The 19851-nt window shown below is 31.9% G+C and overlaps 1 protein-coding gene across 7 annotated transcripts in view; it reads left to right on the top strand.

Annotated features, from left to right (window-relative positions):
- The window catches only part of e (nonribosomal peptide synthetase ebony), an 86973-nt gene that overhangs the window by 29352 nt on the left and 37770 nt on the right, over positions 1-19851 (top strand). For 2 of the 7 annotated variants that reach the window (XM_089646885.1, XM_089646886.1), the window contains exon 2: positions 15830-15916. The exons of 3 other annotated variants lie outside the window; for them this stretch is intronic. In XM_089646885.1, the coding sequence (XP_089503011.1) occupies positions 15869-15916 (48 nt within the window). In that variant the 5' untranslated portion in view covers positions 15830-15868. Of the gene's footprint in view, positions 1-15824; positions 15917-19851 lie in introns of all 7 variants that reach the window. 2 more of the 7 variants (XM_089646883.1, XM_089646884.1) reach the window with 1 other exon arrangement.

Raw genomic sequence — 19851 nt, 5'->3', positions numbered from 1 at the left:
CATTATTTTAGGTAATTTGTAGAAGTGTAAGTATAAGGTGTAACTATAAGTGACCAGCTCAGGTACGGGGGGCTCCATCGAAGCCAGAGTAAAGTTGGCCTCTCAGAAGCTGGGCGTACTGTACAGGGCCCGCAGATACTTTAATAGTACACAACTGCTGACCCTGTACAAATCGCAAGTGCGCCCTACTGTCGAATTTGGCAGCCATCTCTGGTCCGGAGCCCCCAAATACCTGAAAAAAACCCTTAACTCTGTGCAAAAACGGGCGGTCCGTTTGATAGATTCCCCAATCTTAACAAACGGACTGCAATCTTTAGAGCACAGGCGTCAGGTAGGTATGCTGTCCTTGTTCTATCGGTATTACAATGGAAGATGCTCTGAGGAACTAGCGTCATTGATCCTTTCGGCACCGGTGCGTAGTCGAGATACACGCCAAATGCGCGCCCAACATTTGTACATGGTTGACATTTGTCACATGAGAACGGGTCGCTTCTACGATTCGTTCTTAAGTTCAACAGCTCGGCTGTGGAACGAACTGCCGGCCTCTGTGTTTCCTCCCTCCTACAACATGGGACTCTTCAAGACCCATGTTCACTCCTTCCTCTCCACAAAAAGACCCTCCACACAGCATCCCCAAAGATGACATAGGCCCTGAGGGAAATTATTTTCTTCAGGGCCTCCTGTGTGGAGTTAATTTAAAAAAAAAAAAGTATTCTTAATCCACCTACATATGTTGAAAGATGTTCACTAATATTATAAGATTTTCCAGAACTGTCTATACTACCAAATAGTTAATTGGAACATTTAAATGGCGCTATTTTAACCGTATCATACAGCCGTGGTACGGTTTTCCGGGAGAATACGATTCATCCAAAGAGCTAGCTCAATTGTACAATTGTGCGACTCCTTCACGAACAACTCATCACTAGTACCTTTACGTCTATAGCTTGTTTCTAGTGCAACTAATCTCTTGGTGGTGTCATTAGGTCTGCGTTCAAGATCGAAGTGACAGATACAATTAAAATTAATCGATTATCCTACTGATATGGCTTAAAGGACAATTCCTCGTGTATTCTTCGTAATATTTATAACCATCATTCAAGTATCAAGGTAATAAAATAACCATAAACATAAAGGAAACTAGATCAAATATCTTGCTCAACAATCCTATTTCATCATCAGATCCGTTTGAGTAAATCAATTTAGATTTAATATTGTTTATTATTATAATTGAGCTTGAGTCGATTACATTGCGATTTACTTCAGTAAACCTTGCAGTTACAAACTAAGTAGGCAGTACTGTATGAAACAATTATTGGAGAAATATTTAGAAATAAGTATATAAACAAGATTATTAATATATTATGATTAAATATTCTCAACTGGCACACCTGTATTCAATGCCCAGGTATATTATTTACAAGTCAGAACAAACATTTTTAGAAACGTTTTATTGATTGTACAACGAACCTGTTAGGTACCTACCTACGATAAAACTAGTATGCGTGTTAAGAATCAAAAATGTTTCTTCAAAATTAATATATTAAATCCATAGCGCCATTTTTGTAAAATACGACCCCAAGGGAGCTTTAAAAGGGTATTATCCACTACATATGTTCAATGCAATTCAATCCAAGAGTGTTGTAACTTGTAACTACACTATAGGCTAGACCAGTGAATAACAACGGGTGCGGCACTCCCCCCCCCCCCCCCCCCCATCCGCCCCCTGGGGGCGTTGGTGAGATTCAGGGGGTGGTGGTAGCCTCGAGAGCAAATGGGGAGCGATGAAGGGCTGAAATGGAAACAAAGAAATTAAAAAAAAAAAAAAACATTTTATGCCATTCATTCATTCACAGTCGTAGGTTCAGTCATTGCAAGAATCTTGTAGAGTAACCGCTAGTGATTATTGATGGATTAACAGTATTTTTGTATTTATAAGTAGGTATGTAGTTTTTTTTCTAATTTAGAAATGCAACATTTACAAATAATCTCAAAATACCAAACTTACAACCTCAGTAAAATGTGTCTTGTGCAATGACGGAGAACTAACATAGTAGAGGAACGAACCCAAAACTCCCGGATTAAAAAATGGGTAATTTTTTTTTTTTAATTTGTCTGTTTTTCGTGATATTATAAGTGTAATGGCTTTCCCTTGTAAACGTGTATCATTCACTTTTTTTTGAAAAATATTTCGTCTGCGCTTTTTCCGTGTATTTTTCCGTAAAAGTGGGCGGTGAGCCAGATAAGGTTGGGAATCCCTGCACAAGACCACGGGCCATTATTAACATTTTTGCACAGCTTTATTAGTTTGCCTTATTTAGTTTTATTACCGTATCATTGAACTGGTAGTTGAGAATTTTGCAATTACTTTACCTGCGTAAATGAAACAACGCGCAATCATTGGAAATCTTTTCATAAAAACACGATTTGATAACCTATTTGCTCGCATTCATTCATAAAAATATTTATGCAGGTTTTAGCAATATAATATTTTTTTATCTTTTACTAGATACTACTTAACATTGCTAATATATATTTTTATTTTTTATTACTAAGGAATCATTTCGCAACCTCGGGGTCGCGATCGGGTAAAGAGGTGCTCGCAATGGGGCTCACAAGTCACAATATGTAAAAAAAAAATCAACCTGAAAAAACATTTCTTTAACTATAATACATCTATTTTTAAATGTCATCTATAACTTTTAAAATATATATGTTTTTTTTTTAATTTTTGGCTGAGGTTTGTACCTTCCTTCCCTGGTGAACCGCGCTACCAACCTTGCCAAATGCCGATTGGGTAGGATCAACATTTATTTTGTAATATCATCTGACTTCAGAGAAACAGAGAGTATGTGTGAACGTGATTGACACCAAAAGTTGATAGGATGCGTTGTTGTCAACAACGAGTCTATGTGCTGAGTTTCAGCTCGATCGGATCTCGGTAACTTGGTAAATTTCCACTTCCTAAATTAGCATTCATTCATTACCGACAACATAAGTGAAATTGAAATATTGATAAAATAGAAAAAAATCCTTTTTATGATCAAGAGTTTTCTTTTCTTCTTATAAACTGAATGATGTGTCATTTAATTAATTAATTTGACTTGAATTGATTTTTTTGTTTCTTTCGTATTTCTATACGTGGATCGATATTTGAAACGCACATAAGTAAATTATTTCGAAGTGATTTACTTAAAACTGCACTTACTACACGTGTGCGCTCGGACATCCTTATTTTTTATAGCTTTAGTGTCCTTGTTCATCGGTGGAAAGGTTATTTTATAAAGCAACATCATTACTAATGAACGATTGTATAAAACTAGAGCAAACGGTGACAATATCTGACCATGTGACTTTATTTCAAATCCATTATAATTTGATTGGAATAATTTTTTAAGGTTATACCAATCAATGTAATATATCATTGGAGAAGAAGATAATATTAATAAATCTAAACAATACATGAAACAGAACAAGACACAGAAAAATAAAAGATAACAGTCTCAATGCCTCTAACCACCTGGCCAAAGGGACCTCATATTTTAAATTGAGAATAAAAAAAAAATGATAATTGAATATTAATTTAAATTTTAGAAAAAATCAATCAAAAGGTATAACATATAATTAAAAATTGGACACTATTTAGGTTACAAATAAATTCTCGGAGTCTATGTAATCATTCGAAAAGATAGCAGCCAAATTTATAGCAAAAATTAATTGAAGATAATTTTGTTAATTCGAAATACTTAATTTCTTTTTGTTAATTTGAAATACATTGAAAACAGTGACCTTCCTCTTGATGTTGAGGTCAATTGTACAAAAAGTCATCAATCTCGGAATAAAACTGTAAATTTGTATAAAAAACTAAACCAGGCCGGCCGCCCGCTACATACTCTCTTCCTTATTCAATCGTAAAAGATCAATGGTTTCGTTGCTTGTGTGGCACGTAGCGCCGTCTTGTTGAAAGTATACGTTGTCCAGATCAATACCATCCAATTCCAGCCATAAAAAATCATGAATCATCTCTCGATAGCGCAATCCATTCACCGTAACTGTTGCTCCAGCCTCATTTTCGAAAAAGTAAGGTCCAGTGACTCCGACGGACCATAAACCGCACCAAACAGTTACACGTTGAGGATAGAGAGGCTTTTCAACAATAACTCTTTGGTTTTCCGAACCCCAGATGCGACAATTTAGCTTGTTGACGAAGCCACCGAGGTAGAAATGGGCCTCATCACTCAAGATGATTTGCATTTGATTCACTCAAGTTGTTGAAGCGTGTATCGTTCCATTTTTATTAATGGCGTAGTTTCTACTTGTCAAATGTCAAAAAATGATAACTTCAAAAGTAACATCTACCGAAATAGCGGGCTATTCATAATAACACCTCTTATTGGAAAACCCTGTATATGGTTGACACTGCAATTAAAGTGCTTCGTGACGTGTGTGACGAATAATTATAATTGACTATCAAAATAATATTTTAATGAAATATACTTAAACAAGTACCTAGTTTAACTTTGTTCCTCAGAATGATGAAGTCATAAGAAAAGGTTGTTTCACAGAATTTGAATTTCATAAAATTTCAAAGTGAATGTTCAAGTTCTGTGAAAGTTAAGTTATGTTATTATTTCGGTCCTGTGAAGCAACTGGTCCATGATGATATAATAGAGAACTATAAAATTAACTTCTAAAATTGAATTTAAAAAAGCATTTAAAAATTATAATCTTTTATTTCGGAACAACAACAAAAATTACCGTCTTAGTAAATGTGGTATATTGCATTCAGAAGCTTAACAAGAAGCTACAAGCCAAAAATGTGTATATTCTTGGTATACCTTATATTGTAGGTAATAGGTATTAAAATCGCTTGACAAACGGTGTCTAGAAACGTTTGATTTCAAGCACAAAACTGGTTTTTATTTATTTTGTTTATAATTTTATAAGCAAGCAAAAAAGTTAATCGAGTGAAACGGTCACAGATTATCTTAGCTGTATTTTTTTAAAGTTGTTTCCTTTACGCGTTCATACATTTCTATTGAAAACATATTTTTTATTGAATAATTTATTTTTTATTTGTATTCTACTCAAGCGAAACGATAGGAAAACCTTCAATTTATCTAAAACATATTTTTTGGTATTCATAATGTACATCAATTCGTTATAAAGATTAATCAAAATACTGATTTAACATCAAGCTTCGCCTTAAGTATTAAAACACGCGTTGATTTTTTTTTTATTTGTAATTTGTCACGCTATTATAGCTCACTCATATGGAGAGGGAAACAAATCAATCGGAATATAGTATTAATTTATTAATCTATTTTACTGTATTTTTATAAATCGACGTGGGTTTACCGCAGATATGTCTTCCAAACAACGTATAAAACAATCAACATAACCAGTTAGGCATGAAAATTTAAATAGCATTTCATCATTGTATTGTGTTTAATGGATGTAGAAAAAAGTTGAACAATAACAATGTTATTAATTTAAGCAACATTGTACATTTGAGTTAGATATGAACACAAACCGGCTACTGTTAGAAATCTCTCTCATTCAGGGTCAATTTGCATTCGCAGGAGTTTAATTGAATTTCTATAAATAATTCAACATGACAAGACATTTTTAAGTTAATTTAGGCTGCATTTTTAAACTATCGAACTTATCTGATAAAGATCTGGCGTCTTGGATTTTCAGTTTTTTCTCTCTCTGCAATTTTTTTGCAAAATTTTAAAATTGCAACGTCATTTAAACTTAACCATACCGGAGTTTTGAAATGTGTATCGTTTTTTTTTTCTTTTTTTCTGGCTTTCACCCTTCAAGGGTGTTCTTAGCCATCATTTAACATTATGGAGAAATTTTATTTAAATAGGCAAATTTCAAAATTATAATGAAAATTGGAGTCGAGTTCAGACTTAGAAGAGATGATATGTTGAATGAAGGGGGGGCAATTTTAGATAAGGCTTGATAGAAGAGAGGATATTTGTTTAGCCAAAAAATATGTGATCTAAAGTTCCCACTTCTAGACACAGCATGTACAATCTGGGGATGTCAAAGTCAAGGACGTGAATTTTAAAAAGGTGGGAAGGAACGAAACAATGTCCGATCCTCATTCGAATAAGTGAAGAAATTTCTTTTTTGGAAAGGTGTAACCGTTAAAGTAACAAAAAATATGAAAAAAAGTCATATTCTTTGTTCCATGTATTTGAAATGCTCAAAAATATGGAGTTTTCAAAATATTTAGGGCTAAAAACTTATACGAAAGTATTTACATAAATTGTACAAATAATTATACTTACTTATGTATAGTGCCTTTTTATTACCAGTGCATGTTGAAATAGTTTTAAATAATACATTGTATTTACCCCGGGGGGGTTTAGCTCAACAATATCGATATCACGAGCACGTATTAAAGGGAGTTAATAACTTCTTGAGGTCTTTGATTGATTGATTGCTTAACTCGATTGGATTTATTTGGTCGAGTTTACCACTTCTTTCAATTCTAAGAGCTTCGTTAGTTCACCTCCGTTTATTAAGCCAGTAATTTTGCATATACTGAGGGTTTATCTGACACCTTGGAGGCCGCACTAAAAGTGGCGGCTCTTGCAAAGATCGCCAACTGACCACAGATGACAGATATAATTAATATCGTATTGATATAGGGTTATATTGATCGAGCGTGATTGGAACCCAGCCTATATCTGCAATAGAGGAAAATTATTTTTTCCTTGTGACATAATTTACTAAGTTATTTACATAAAATATGTAATTAAGTACGTAGTAAGCAATGAAAAACTGAAAATAGTTATTTCCAGATTTTTTATTGCATCTTTTAGCCCATAAATTTTGTTTGCCCATAAAATTGACTGGCCTCTGCGAAAGCTTAGACAAAGTTAATTGAACGGTAATGAACACCGGCCTCTTTATTTTAAATTTTTGCCAATTTTATGTGACATAATCATAGTTGTATGATGAAACAACCCGGTCTAAAAAGACACAATCTTTTTTCAAGTTTGATTTTTAGTAACACAATTAATTTGTCTATTAATTTTTCTAGCGAATTAAAAATGTTTGCGTGACTATTGAACATTGAACATTGTCAAAATTGATATCAAATTAATAATGCTACAGTCACAATATTATTTCGTAATGACTTTGAGAAAGGACCATTGTAGTCAATATCCGAAGGTCTTTAAAAATAATAACTAGAAATGCTAATTTCGGTTTTAATCAAAATTGGAACAGTTTATTTTTTACAAGTACAAACATGCAATAAAGGACCTACCCATGACATCGTAACTTTTCAATATATATTTATAATTTTTTTTATTACAAAATAATACAAGATTTCAAATTATAACAGTATACAAAATAAAAAAAATAAAAATTTCTAATTTTTCTTCTAGTCCATATGGTGAACTAACTTCGGATAAAATTGAAATTGGAACAGTTTGTTTGTACAATGTCTGTACATGCAATAAAGTACCTACCCATGATATCGTAATTTTTCAATAATAAATATAAATATATTTTTTTATTAATAAAAAAAAATAACAATATGCAAAATAAAAATGAATTTAATTATTCTACAACTCCATAAGGTGAGCTCCAGTAGCTCGTATAAATACTGTCAGCTTCCAAAATCCTACAATTATAATACCCCGTGATTTTTCACGGGTCTGTACTAGTATATCAATAAAATTCATCAATCAAACAACAGAACCACCAACAATATTAAATAATGAATTCAAGATTATTATTTCTCATTTTTTTTTTTCTGTTGTAAACTACTGTAATGTAAGAAATTATTTTTAATTAGTTTATAATGCCTTAGTAAAAAATGTATATATTTCAATGTACCTAAAGTAAAAGCTCCGTATAAAAAGAGTACATAACTGAATAAATAAATAAACTTGATATTCAAACATAACTAAACCATAAAAAGTGTATAATAAATAAACACGTTTTTCGAGATTTTACCAACTATACTCACACTTACAATACAAATATATGCACTTACATATATGTTAATTTATATTAATATATATTTTTTAACATATTTATTATGAATATTCAATTTACAAAAACCATTAAAATTTTATGAATATTCAATTTGAAAAACCAAAAAAAAACAAAAATTTTAACTTATAAAAAATTAAAACTTTCTTCTGCGACACATAAATACTTGTCACACCTATACATAACCACGTAAACACCTCAGCACAGGTTCTCCTAGTGAGGTGTTCACGAAACATACAATATAACTGACATACAGTTTCACCTTCTCAAACCTACCTTACACACAACATATTATAGTTATAAGTTTGAAATATATCATGTACAAATATAAATAATTATGTGAACACTGTAAATATGATATAGAAATAAATAAATTATTATTATTATTATTGAAGTCTATGCGCAATGTTGACATTAAACTTTAGAAATGGCATTACAGCTTAAGCTCCGCGTTCTACCGTTGTGTAATGATAATTACACAACATTATAAAATAATTATCATTATCTAATAATGCAATATTACATTATTCCACTCAATTAACTTACTTGTTCTGTTGGCTGTGGTCAGGTTTTAATCGAACATTAATTTATTCCATTTCATTTGGAAATTGATAAAAAATATATAATTAGCCGAAAAAATCTATAAGATTTATATACTGTAGAAGACGCAGCAAAAGTATGCATGTACCCTATCTAATAATATTCTGCAATTACCTTGGTGTAATATTGGATTCAAAACTATCATTCACAGTGAATTTTTAAAATGTGCTAAAGAATCAAAAAAATCATTTTTCTTAGAATAGTAAGAAACTTCAAACTGTACTTGCTCCACATGTAGATTACATTATGTATATTGACAAATGAAAGAGATTTGAAGAAACTAGAAATTATATAAAATAGAGTTATGAGTTGTATGTATACTAAGGAAAGACAAATATGCAAAAATGAATCAAATGAGGTAGAGTTGAAATGAATTCCGACAAAAAAGAGACTATGAAAAACCAAATGCCAAAATATTTTATGGATGAAAATGTTTTATGTAAATATATACATAATTATATATAATATACATGAAACCAGAAATTTAAATAGAATTAGAATGCCCCATATGAGAAAAACGGAGTCACAGAACTGCTCAATGTATAAAGGACTATAATGTATGATGAAATGCCTGAAAGTCTGAAAAATGAATGCTATTGAAAAAAGATAACAAATTACTATAAGCAATAATTATAAGCCTGAAACGTAATACCTATATAAATTGAAAAATCTTCGAAAAAGTTGTTATGCTTTCTATAAAAATATAATTTATTAAAAATTAATTAATTAATTAATTCGTAAACGTTTGTATACGAATTTGCAATATAAACTCACTCAATATATAATTTCAAGAAAAAGGATTTAACAAAAAAAATTGTGTAGAGACTATAATGCTGTCATAAACACTATAAATAACGTAGGTAAGTGGTGTAGTACCTGTTTATGAAAATTTTAATTAGGAAAACTTGAATTCTTTCCAAAAGATTAAACCATTCTAGTGACGTTGAGAGGTTCTTTTATGAAAAAAAGGGACAATTGCAATGGAACTATAAGCGGTACCTACGTCTTTAATACTAATAGTAATTTGAAGATGAGAAATTTAAGGATGTCAAATATATTATAAATTTATTAGTTATGAAATTCATACGATGATGTCGTTCTCCGTAAGAGAGAAAAAAATAATTCTTGACATTGTACTAAACAAAATAAATGAAATGTGCCATTTATAAAGCCTTATTTTTTTGTGGAATACCAACTCAGCAGACAATGTCTTGTATTTTTCGTGGCGTGGGACAAGCCTATTGAGTATAATCTCTTCTAACACCTTAGCAAAGAAAGGTATCACCTATCGCCTATTATTTTCAATGAGGTTATCTCCATTGTTTGTATGAAAGTGTATTATATTTACAGAGTTATTAGTGACAGTCAAAATTAGTTTTTCGATATTACCAAAAATGACGAAGTTATGATCTTCCAAAGTAAACTTAGGTAAAACGTCTACTGACGTCACACGAAACACTATTCAGTACAATTTATAATTCGAATCCAGTGCTCCATTACAGTTGCACTTGTGCCATGATGTGATATCTTTTTCGGCCAGCCACAAAATTCAACATTTTGACGGAATTTTACAAAAGTTCTGTCCTAATGACACTGAAATGTTCTACTTTATTTATTTAAAAAAATTAAATTTCGTTGTATGAGACAATCTCATTCATTCGCACTCACCTTTAGAAATAAGGAAAACCATAGAAAATCTTACTCTGGAGAAAGATGTACAGATTGTGGTGACGAAGAAGCAATACTATGTTGCCGCGTTAATCCTATTAATTTGCTTTTCTGGGTATAGTTTTGGTGTAGCCGCATAACACCGGATACCAATTACACTATGGATGGGTTGTTTCACAGAATTTTAACAATTCATCAAATTTCATCGTTCATTTTCGGGTTCTGTGAAAGTCCTATTCAACTTCTGTTATTATATCATTATAGGCTAGTTGCTTGAAAGAACTGAAATAATAACAGAACTTGAAAAAATCTTTCACAGAACTTGAAAATTAACTTTGAAATTTGAAGAATTGTTCAATTTCTCCGAAACAACCAATCCTAAGCTTATCCTTGCATGCAAATGTTCAAGATACACATCCTCTAATATTTTACGCGAGTTTCTTCATTTATGTTTTAGTGCTAAAAACACGTGTGAAGTCAATTATTATTATGTATTCTAAATCTGCAGTTTCCGCAATTCTTGCCAAACTGGTTTTTTGTTTTATATTATTTTTAGACGATAGTTCTTCCGCGTAATTAATTATTCATGTAAGCAGAATGCGAACGTTGTTGGTGCACGATTTTTTTGTTATTAGCGGGAGTAACGATCTAATTGACTTAATTTTTTCACTGAGCTTTTGTGTGATTTATTACCTGTATCTGTGTATTTTTTATTGCTTTGAATACAATCCCATAATAGAGAGACTGAACATGCTTATATCATTTTTTGATGGTTTTTATGATATATTTCAAACTAAAGCCTTAAGGATGAAGATTGATCAGACATCAGAAAAATAAGAAATGTTACTTAAGATATTAAATATTAAAAAGCTTGTTCTTGGTGTATTTATTTGTATTTTAATGTGAATACCACACTACACATGAAACCTGAGTGCTGGGAGCCAGTGGGGCTATGACAACCCCAAATAGGGAATGTTGAGGCAAAGGAAATGGGGAAAAATAAAGTTGAGGAGGCTATTCATTGTCTGAATTGAGTTGAGTATCATTAAGTGAGTTTTTGGTTTAATAAAATGTAATTGTTTGAGATTTATTTAAACTGCAATTTGTTGCTGATACACCAGTCTTGTTGGTTTTTAGATTATTCTGTACATCTTCTTAGTCTTCTATTATTCTTATAATTTTATAAGCTTTAAGCTAAAAGCTTTTTGCTGATGATGAAAATTGTAATAAAAATTATATTATTCAAAATAGGGCCAAGGAGCGACCCTTGTGGAACACCACTCGTGGCAATGAAGTGATATGATAGGGAAGATTTAATTTTAACATTCAACTTTTTATATTTAAGATAGCAATTTTTCCATTCTAGAAGATTCAATTAGCATTAATATATAGTTGTGATTAATGCTTAGATTGGTAAGAATTGATCTGGCAGTGATAAACCATGGTTATGTACAATAAAAGGATTAAAATGACATATTAAATTGTATAATACCAAAGACTCGAAATGTTTGTTTTAATTTTATAAAGTATTATAACTTTAGAGTTTGTTATTACACATTCTTACCTAAACGATACCATTTGTTTAAAATACATGCTCAATAACTTCGTTCATCGTTCTATAATGAATGCATATAAATGGGGTCGGTTAAACATTTTTGATGGCTTATAAAAAATCTCCTACATTGGACATATTAGAAAAAAAAGTTGTTGTTCTAGTTTTTTTGTTATCCTCGCATACCTACTTATTAAATTTACATTGCGTACGTGACGATATTTTGTGAGCCTGTTTTGACCCCGCGTAGAATTTGCAGTGTATCTCATTGTACCTATTTCTTTTTTATAATATATAAGATTAGTGTTTTAAGTGAGCTATTTAACTTATTAAAGAATGTACAGCTTTATGTTTATTATTTTACATCGACGTATCTACCTATCTATAGAACGAAAACAAAAAAACAAATTAATTTGATTAATCATAAAATGTCGTATTGCGGTTTTTTTAATTTTAAGGTTATGTGTTTTCTAAATTCACTTATTCTCATTGAATACCTTCCTCACATCTCATTTCTCCAACTCTTTTGTTATTTTGTTAATTTGTATTTGAAACAAATATTGGACTCGTCATCCTGCACATTTTATTTATTTAGTTTTCACAAAGCAAGCAATTTACTATGAGAAAGAAAAAGAATTAATAATCTGCCCGAATGTAATCGATTTTTACCGACAGAAAGATATTTCAAAATAATAATAAATTAATATCACCTCCTAATCCGACACAAAAATATATATTTTTATATTGCCCTGATGATAAAGGGTAGTTACTTCCGAAACCGGTAGACCAATATAATATTCAAATAAAGTGGTTTAAAGCATATTTTGGCATTTGTTTTTATTGTTAAAGCGCTATAAGACTTATAACGGGGGTTTGCTCGACGCTCACATTTTAATTATTTCTGATGAACGTATTGCTAAAATCTCAATTTTTTCTAGAGGGATCTCTACGGATAAAAGTTATATATATATTTAAAATTAATAAAAACAGGATCTTACCGTTAAAATATTCTATGTAAAAAGGTTTGAAAATTTATAAAACGTTTTTCAACTATAAAATTAGTTGTAAGTGCCAGATTTTATTTTTCTTGACGGTGAATTAGTAACTACCGAGGGATCCCTCTAGAAACATGTGAGATTTTTGTAATACTTTCATCAAAAATAATTAAAATAAACCCCACGGAAAGATCGATTTTCAATGCCTGCCAGGGCAAAGACGAACGTAGGTCCATCCATTACGCCTGACCGCGCGCAGAATATTCTTTTTACACACTTTTTCTCACTTTATTTTAGAGATGGAGCAAATTCAATCGCAGGTCTATCCAATACATAGGGCCTTGCATCGCATATTTTTGTGCACGGCTACTTCACTTACGTCATTAAGGTTCTGGGTTTATTTTAGGCTGTTTTCTCGTCTTAAAACTAATCTCACTCTACTGTGAACAATGTAGACCTCGCGTTCAAAAAAGCACATAAAGGGTACTTAAATACCTACTTACTTAATATCTAAATAGTATACAACAACGTCGCTATACGCGTCTGTCTATTTGTGCGCTTAGTTCTTCTAAACTAGGCAATGGATTTTGATAGAGTTTTCGCTACCATTTAGAGAATTTCTTCATAAAAGTTTGTGTATATGATACATGCATATTATATTTTTAGAAAGTAGAGAAAAGTTTAGCAACGCCGGGTACATGTTGAATATAACCAGAAACGGAACGTAATAAATAATATTTACACATAGATTAAATGCCAAACGGTTGAGTTATAACAGGACTTCGCTGTGCTCAGTCAATAAAATGTTGACAGAAAGGTTTTTTTTTTTTTTTTTTTTTTTTCTTTATTCATGAAATATTAATGTGTACAGTTTTTACATGCTTTTCGACTACCACACTAGACACACGCCCGTATTATGGTAGTCGAAGGTATATCGTGATTCTTTTTACATGCGAGGTATCCATTCCGTGTACTAATTATTATTGTAGACTACAAAGGCTTTTAAAATATCCACTCGTCCACGAAGTGCAAAAATCCTTGAGAAATCGCCTCTTTTCTTTATCTGGTTTCATATGTGAATCACTTTGAATTCTTGGCATATTATCTCTAGATCGTACGAAGAGATTAGCATTGTGCTGTGCTTTTCATTTTCATTTACATTAAGCAACATGTATTATATTTGTACAGAGCAAACGTGTTTTACATGTGCATTAAATGCAGTAAGATAGTCATTTAATTTCAGGATATATGATTTTAATTTAAAAGTTATTCAACTTCCCTGCATTAAGAAATTTGCACAGGTGTTTCGTCTGGAGTTACTAGATCAACGCAACTATTATGATTAGCTCAATTAACAACAAATATTGGCAACTGTTATAGAGATGACGCCGTATTGTTTGTTTCGTATTTCTGAATTCAAATGTCAAACTTAAAATGAAAAGCTAGTAATATATAAATAGATAGGTATATAATACTTAATTTTAAAGAAGTTATGAGGACTTTAATATAGTGACATGTATAATATATAATACAATTTATATACAGGTCACTATCTCAATGAAAATTATTCTTTTTTCAAACTTTATTGAGACAGTTAGGTGCTACAACATTGAAAAAAATGAGAGTAAGAATGTCCTAATAAACACGGCGCTTTGACATTTGAAAAATAATCTTTTCTGAAACAATGCCCAATGCGCCACCTAGTGATAGTAAGGCTTACTTGAACAATAAACTGAATGCAGCAGATTTTTTAAAACAAAAAATTACAGACAGACGAAATGCAAAACGGCCGAGTAAAAATATGAAATTCTTCAAACACTGTGCACTTTTTCTCATTGTTTTTATGTAACACGATATTTTTTATTTAGAAATATCTCTTTAAATTTATGTAAATATTTATTTATCTTATTTTTTTATGATAAACTAATGTTTATAAGACAAGGTTTTTTATGATAGCACAAAGAATAACAAATTATTATAAGCAATAATTAGTCGCCTGAAACAAATAAAGTTGGTTGTTTACAGGTGAAAAAATATAATAAGCAGTAATGGTTGCTTGAAGTACTAGTACATATTGAATTATTTGGCGTGTTGGAAATAAGCCGACGTAGCTCAGTGGTCCAGAGCACCTGACTGACATCAGAAGGTGCGGGTTCAATTCCCGTCGGTGGCATTTATTTTTACTCGGGAGATATTTTCAATTTGTATGGATATTTCAGGTGACTAATTATTGCTTATAATAATTTGTTTATTGGTCTGCTGCTAATATTAATATATCAGAAATGGTTGGGATACAGGCGAATTCTCCACCGAATGTTTTAAATTGTCTTGTTATTTACTATCTGTATCTGTATGTTTTCCTTTAAAAAAAAATTATCGAAAGAGAACCCGTACTCTTTACTTATCCTTCATTTACGTATTTATTAAATTTAATCTCTTTTTCTTATTAAATTTTTACAAAACCTTCTAAGGTCAGGTACTTGAGTATTTTATTAGCCAAACGATTTCGACGAAAGCCTTAAATCTGGAAAAACGTTTTTTAGCTTGACTATGTATTCTCTACATATCCTATATATGTTTTTAACTTGACTTTGTCTTCTCTACATATCCTATATATGTTTTTTAGCTTGACCATGTCTTCCCTACATTTCCGATATATGTTTTTAACTTGACCATGTCTTCTCTACATTTCCGGTATATGTTTTTAGCTTAACTATGTCTTCTCTACATTTCCGATATATGTTTTTAACTTGACCATGTCTTCTCTACCTTTCCGATGTATGTTTTTTAGCTTTAGTATGTTTTCTCTACATTTCCGATTTATGTATTTTCTATCAAGTTGAGTCAACCCGTGTGTATGAAGGTGGTCGGACGTTTGCGAGGGTTGTGGTGTACGTGACCCGTGGGTTGGACGCTCGGCTGGTAATCTAACGGATCGGGTTCGACGCTCTCAGCGGGTACATAATAATGTATTACTCTCCTTTCAGAACAGGTTACGCTCACTGAAAAGGCCTGCGATATTTAAATACCCATGACACTTGAGTATTGTGCTGCGTATAAACAGGAGATATTTACCATGGTAAGTATTCATCAACATTTTGAAGTAATTATATCGATGGTAGCTAAGATATTAGCTACATATTCATAAACCATCATTTTTAAATGAACGCATTTTTTGAATTTCGACAAAATTTAATTTTAATATTTGAATTGCGAGCAAAATTCAATTTTAAATTTTAATTTTATGTAAATATCTTTAGAGTGGTGTGTGTGATAATGCGTGGTTTACACGACGCCAGTTTTTGATCAAGTGATTCAAGTGTGGTCAAATCACTGGACTAAACACTGGTGTCATGTAAATATATTAAATATGCCGTATTTTTACACACACAAAAGTGGTTTCTCCTAAGTTTAGTTTTTTACTCATTTTCTCAAAATGTGGAGATACAATGTTTTGGCTTTAAGCCAATGATATATTATAAACTTCTATTTCTTCTTAGTTTCATTCGCATTTAATATTCTTCGTGATTACCATTGAAGTAATGTAGCGTCATGAATGCAAAATGTTTGTATATACACAATAATAAACATGACAAATTGTTTTGACCCTGGGCTAGCATCAGAACTAGTGGCCGTTTTCTCTAAAGTGTGTTTGTGCAGTAAACTCCCCGTAAAATATAAGATTATTAGGCAAACTTGCATTAACATTAAAACCCGCTGACTTGGAAATCTGACAAATCTGACTTTAAATGCGACGCGACGAAAAATACGGTTAAATATCAACCTGATTTTCTGTAAAAATTTGATGATAATGTCATGGAATTTCTGAAAAAAAATTGAAAACCTGAAGCACAAACACAGACATGAGACGATAAAAAGAAATGAAATAAGACTCCTCTTCAGAAAAAAAAACACAGTCAAAAGTGGTTGATGTACAGAGCAATGAAGATAAATGCGAATTTAAATTTAAATTTACAAATTATGTGGTTGATTTATTGTATTTTTTTTAATACTACATATATGAGAATTGTATTGGGACATAGATGACTAAGAACCTATTTAAAATAACACAAATTAAATAATATTAGATACGTTTGGCGCTACAAAAAATCGATATCAAAATAGCCAATCGCTTATCTTCGAATTTCATCTCTGATACTAGCAATAAAAGCAATGAAATATTTTTTTACCTTTGGCAATCAGCCAATAATAGGAAGCATTAATTAAATCAATTGGTTATTAAAAACATTTCGAGATTCGATGGAAGATAAGATAAAAGCAATAGTGTCTCGAAGAACCTTGGCGTGATAAATGCCCATTTGCTACTAGGAAAATTATGCGGTTTCGGTTGCGAAAAGAAAAACCATTGTTTTTTTTGCCAAGTTTACGGTATGTTATTTAATTATGCACGGTGGAGTGAATAGTAGAGTAGAAGCAGAAAATAATGTTCGTGAGCCAATGGACCCTAAGCAGTGCGTTATACTTGAAAAACAGGTTTATCTTGCGATGTAGCAATGCCTTCTGCACTCAGCATACTAAGGTTGCTTGCTTTCAATTACTGTATTTACAAAACTATGTAGTAGGTGGTGGTAAACTGCAGATGAAAGTGATGGAACTGCACTTTATTACGCTAGTGTGCGTGTAATTGACGTCAGCATTGTTGCACTTATTGAATCAGTATCTGTAAGATACCGTGTCACTTCCTGGGGACACTCTTGTGTACACCAAGTCCAACCCAAAGCGCGTAGAGCTGATGCATAACGCCATGGTCAAGCCGTTGGTAAACATTGTAGTTATTAATTATTTTATAAACAATAATTATTAGCCTGAAACACTCATCCACATTGAAAAATCTCCTGATAAAAGATACATGACGCCAACGGGACTTGAACCCGTGTCCTTTCCATTTCCGGTCGACAGCTCTGAAACCTGAAACAACCAACTTTATTTTATATGAGAAAGGCATTGTAAGTGCTAACTCTCTCATTAGATGGCGTCGAGACAAATTGTCTACATTTTTTTGGTGAAGATACTAGAACTTGTCAAATATTAATTATTATTTTTTTGGTAAACTAATGTTTAAGACAAGATTTTTGAAAATGTAACAAGCATTAATTGTTGAATGAAACACTAGTATATATTGAATTATTTCGCGGATAAGAGATAAGCCGCCATAGCTCAGTGGTCATAGCTGTCGACCGGAAATCGAAAGGACACGGGTTCAAGTCCCGTTGGCGTCATGTATCTTTTATCAGGAGATTTTTCAAAGTGGATGAGTGTTTCAGGCTAATAATTATTGCTTGTAAAATAATTGTTACCCTTTGTGCTATGCATAAAAAATGTTGTCTTAAATATTAGTTTACCAAAAAAATAATAATTGTAGTAATTGACCAAATGAGTAATTTATACAGCGATAGCTGTTTTGCTTGTTTGCCATGTATTTGTAGTAATACATATTCTGATATATTTATAAATATATATTTTTATTTTATTTTTGTTTTTTACATATTTAAGAGATTTGTATACTACTATTCCATATAGCCCAGTCAATGAAGGTTTTGTGTCGGAACTAATTCCCCGGAAGCTGAATTTTTCACAGATGTTAGAAGACCTTTAGACATGTATTTTTACAAAAGTCCCCGACTTTCCCCCTTGTGCTTCCTTCCCCACCCCCTCTTGAATATATTTTTCAAAGCCTTTCGGAATACGCTAATATCTCCTCAATGGTTTTATAAAATCAGATTATTTATTTTTTGTTTAGTTTCTAATTAGTTATTCTAAAAAATTATATTCTTTCATTTTTGCGAGAAAAGCTATACAATCTCCACAATTTATTAGTAAAGAAAAAATATCAGTTTTTAAAATAGTATTTCAGAATATATTTGCAAATAACTTTTTTCTGAGCCTGTTAACGAAAAAAAATAAATCAACAAAACTTGTAGACAATATTTTTAGCTATAAAATAATGTATATAATGATGGGTTTCAATTTATAATAAGGCACGTAGGCTGTTAATAAGGAGCACGGCGCGCGGGGGCTCGAACGCGCAGCGGCTCGCGGCGCAGCGAGAAATTACAAAAACCTAAGGAAAGTAATGATTAATTCATGTGTTTTTTTTTTATAACAAATTCTTCTAACGTTGAAGAGTTTTATTGTTATTTACCAGTTTTAGTTCGGAGGGGAGGGGGGTAATATAAATATTTTCCCCTGCCCAATGAAGCGCTTTCATTATCTGGCTAAACAGTCATATTATGTTGTATGATTGTTTGTTACTTATTATTTAAATAAAGGTGTGTGAGAAATTTATCTGAATCAGTTTACGCGTCCTCAACAGTAACCCACATGCTCCATGGACATGAATATTCTCGGGCAAACAGAGCCTACTCTTTAACAGCAGCGTCTCTTGTCCACGTAATGAGAGAAGAATACCAAGATATTGATCGGAAATTAAGACAAATAGAAAATATGTATCAAGATTTAGTTACGTGGAAAAAAGGAGGAGGAGGATAATAATGATGACAATCTAAAAGAGACGATTCCATATACTGAAGCAAGTGAAGGCAGGATTAAGGAATCATCGAGTAGGACTGCCAAGTTGTGGCTTTACCTTCTACATTGCATCGACCTCATGCTTAGATTTATATTTGCAGAGAAGTCCGGGAATCGGAAAATGCACCTAAATACTATTGTTGATATGCTTCCATTTTTCCACCCGGCAGGACATTTGCCATACGTAAAATCAGCACATATGTACGTTCAAAGTATGTTGCAACTCGAATCAAGAATAACTAAAGAAGAATATAAAATATTCACTGAAAATGGGTACTTTACAATAAGAAGAAGCGACAGATATTGGTCCGGTACCTGGACGGACATGATCATCGAGCAGTGTCTCATGCGACCAATGAAGTCAGCAGGTTTGACACTTGGGCGCGGAATCACTGACAGCGGAAAAGTGGAAACTTGGAACCACTTACTTCGTGAAAGTGCAAGAGAGCATTGAAGAATTCATCG

Source organism: Hesperophylax consimilis, chromosome 25 (assembly GCF_061612785.1).
Source record: "Hesperophylax consimilis isolate HC1 chromosome 25, BYU_Hcon_1.0, whole genome shotgun sequence".
Classification (NCBI taxonomy): domain Eukaryota; kingdom Metazoa; phylum Arthropoda; class Insecta; order Trichoptera; family Limnephilidae; genus Hesperophylax; species Hesperophylax consimilis.
This window is presented reverse-complemented; position numbering and strand designations above follow the sequence as displayed.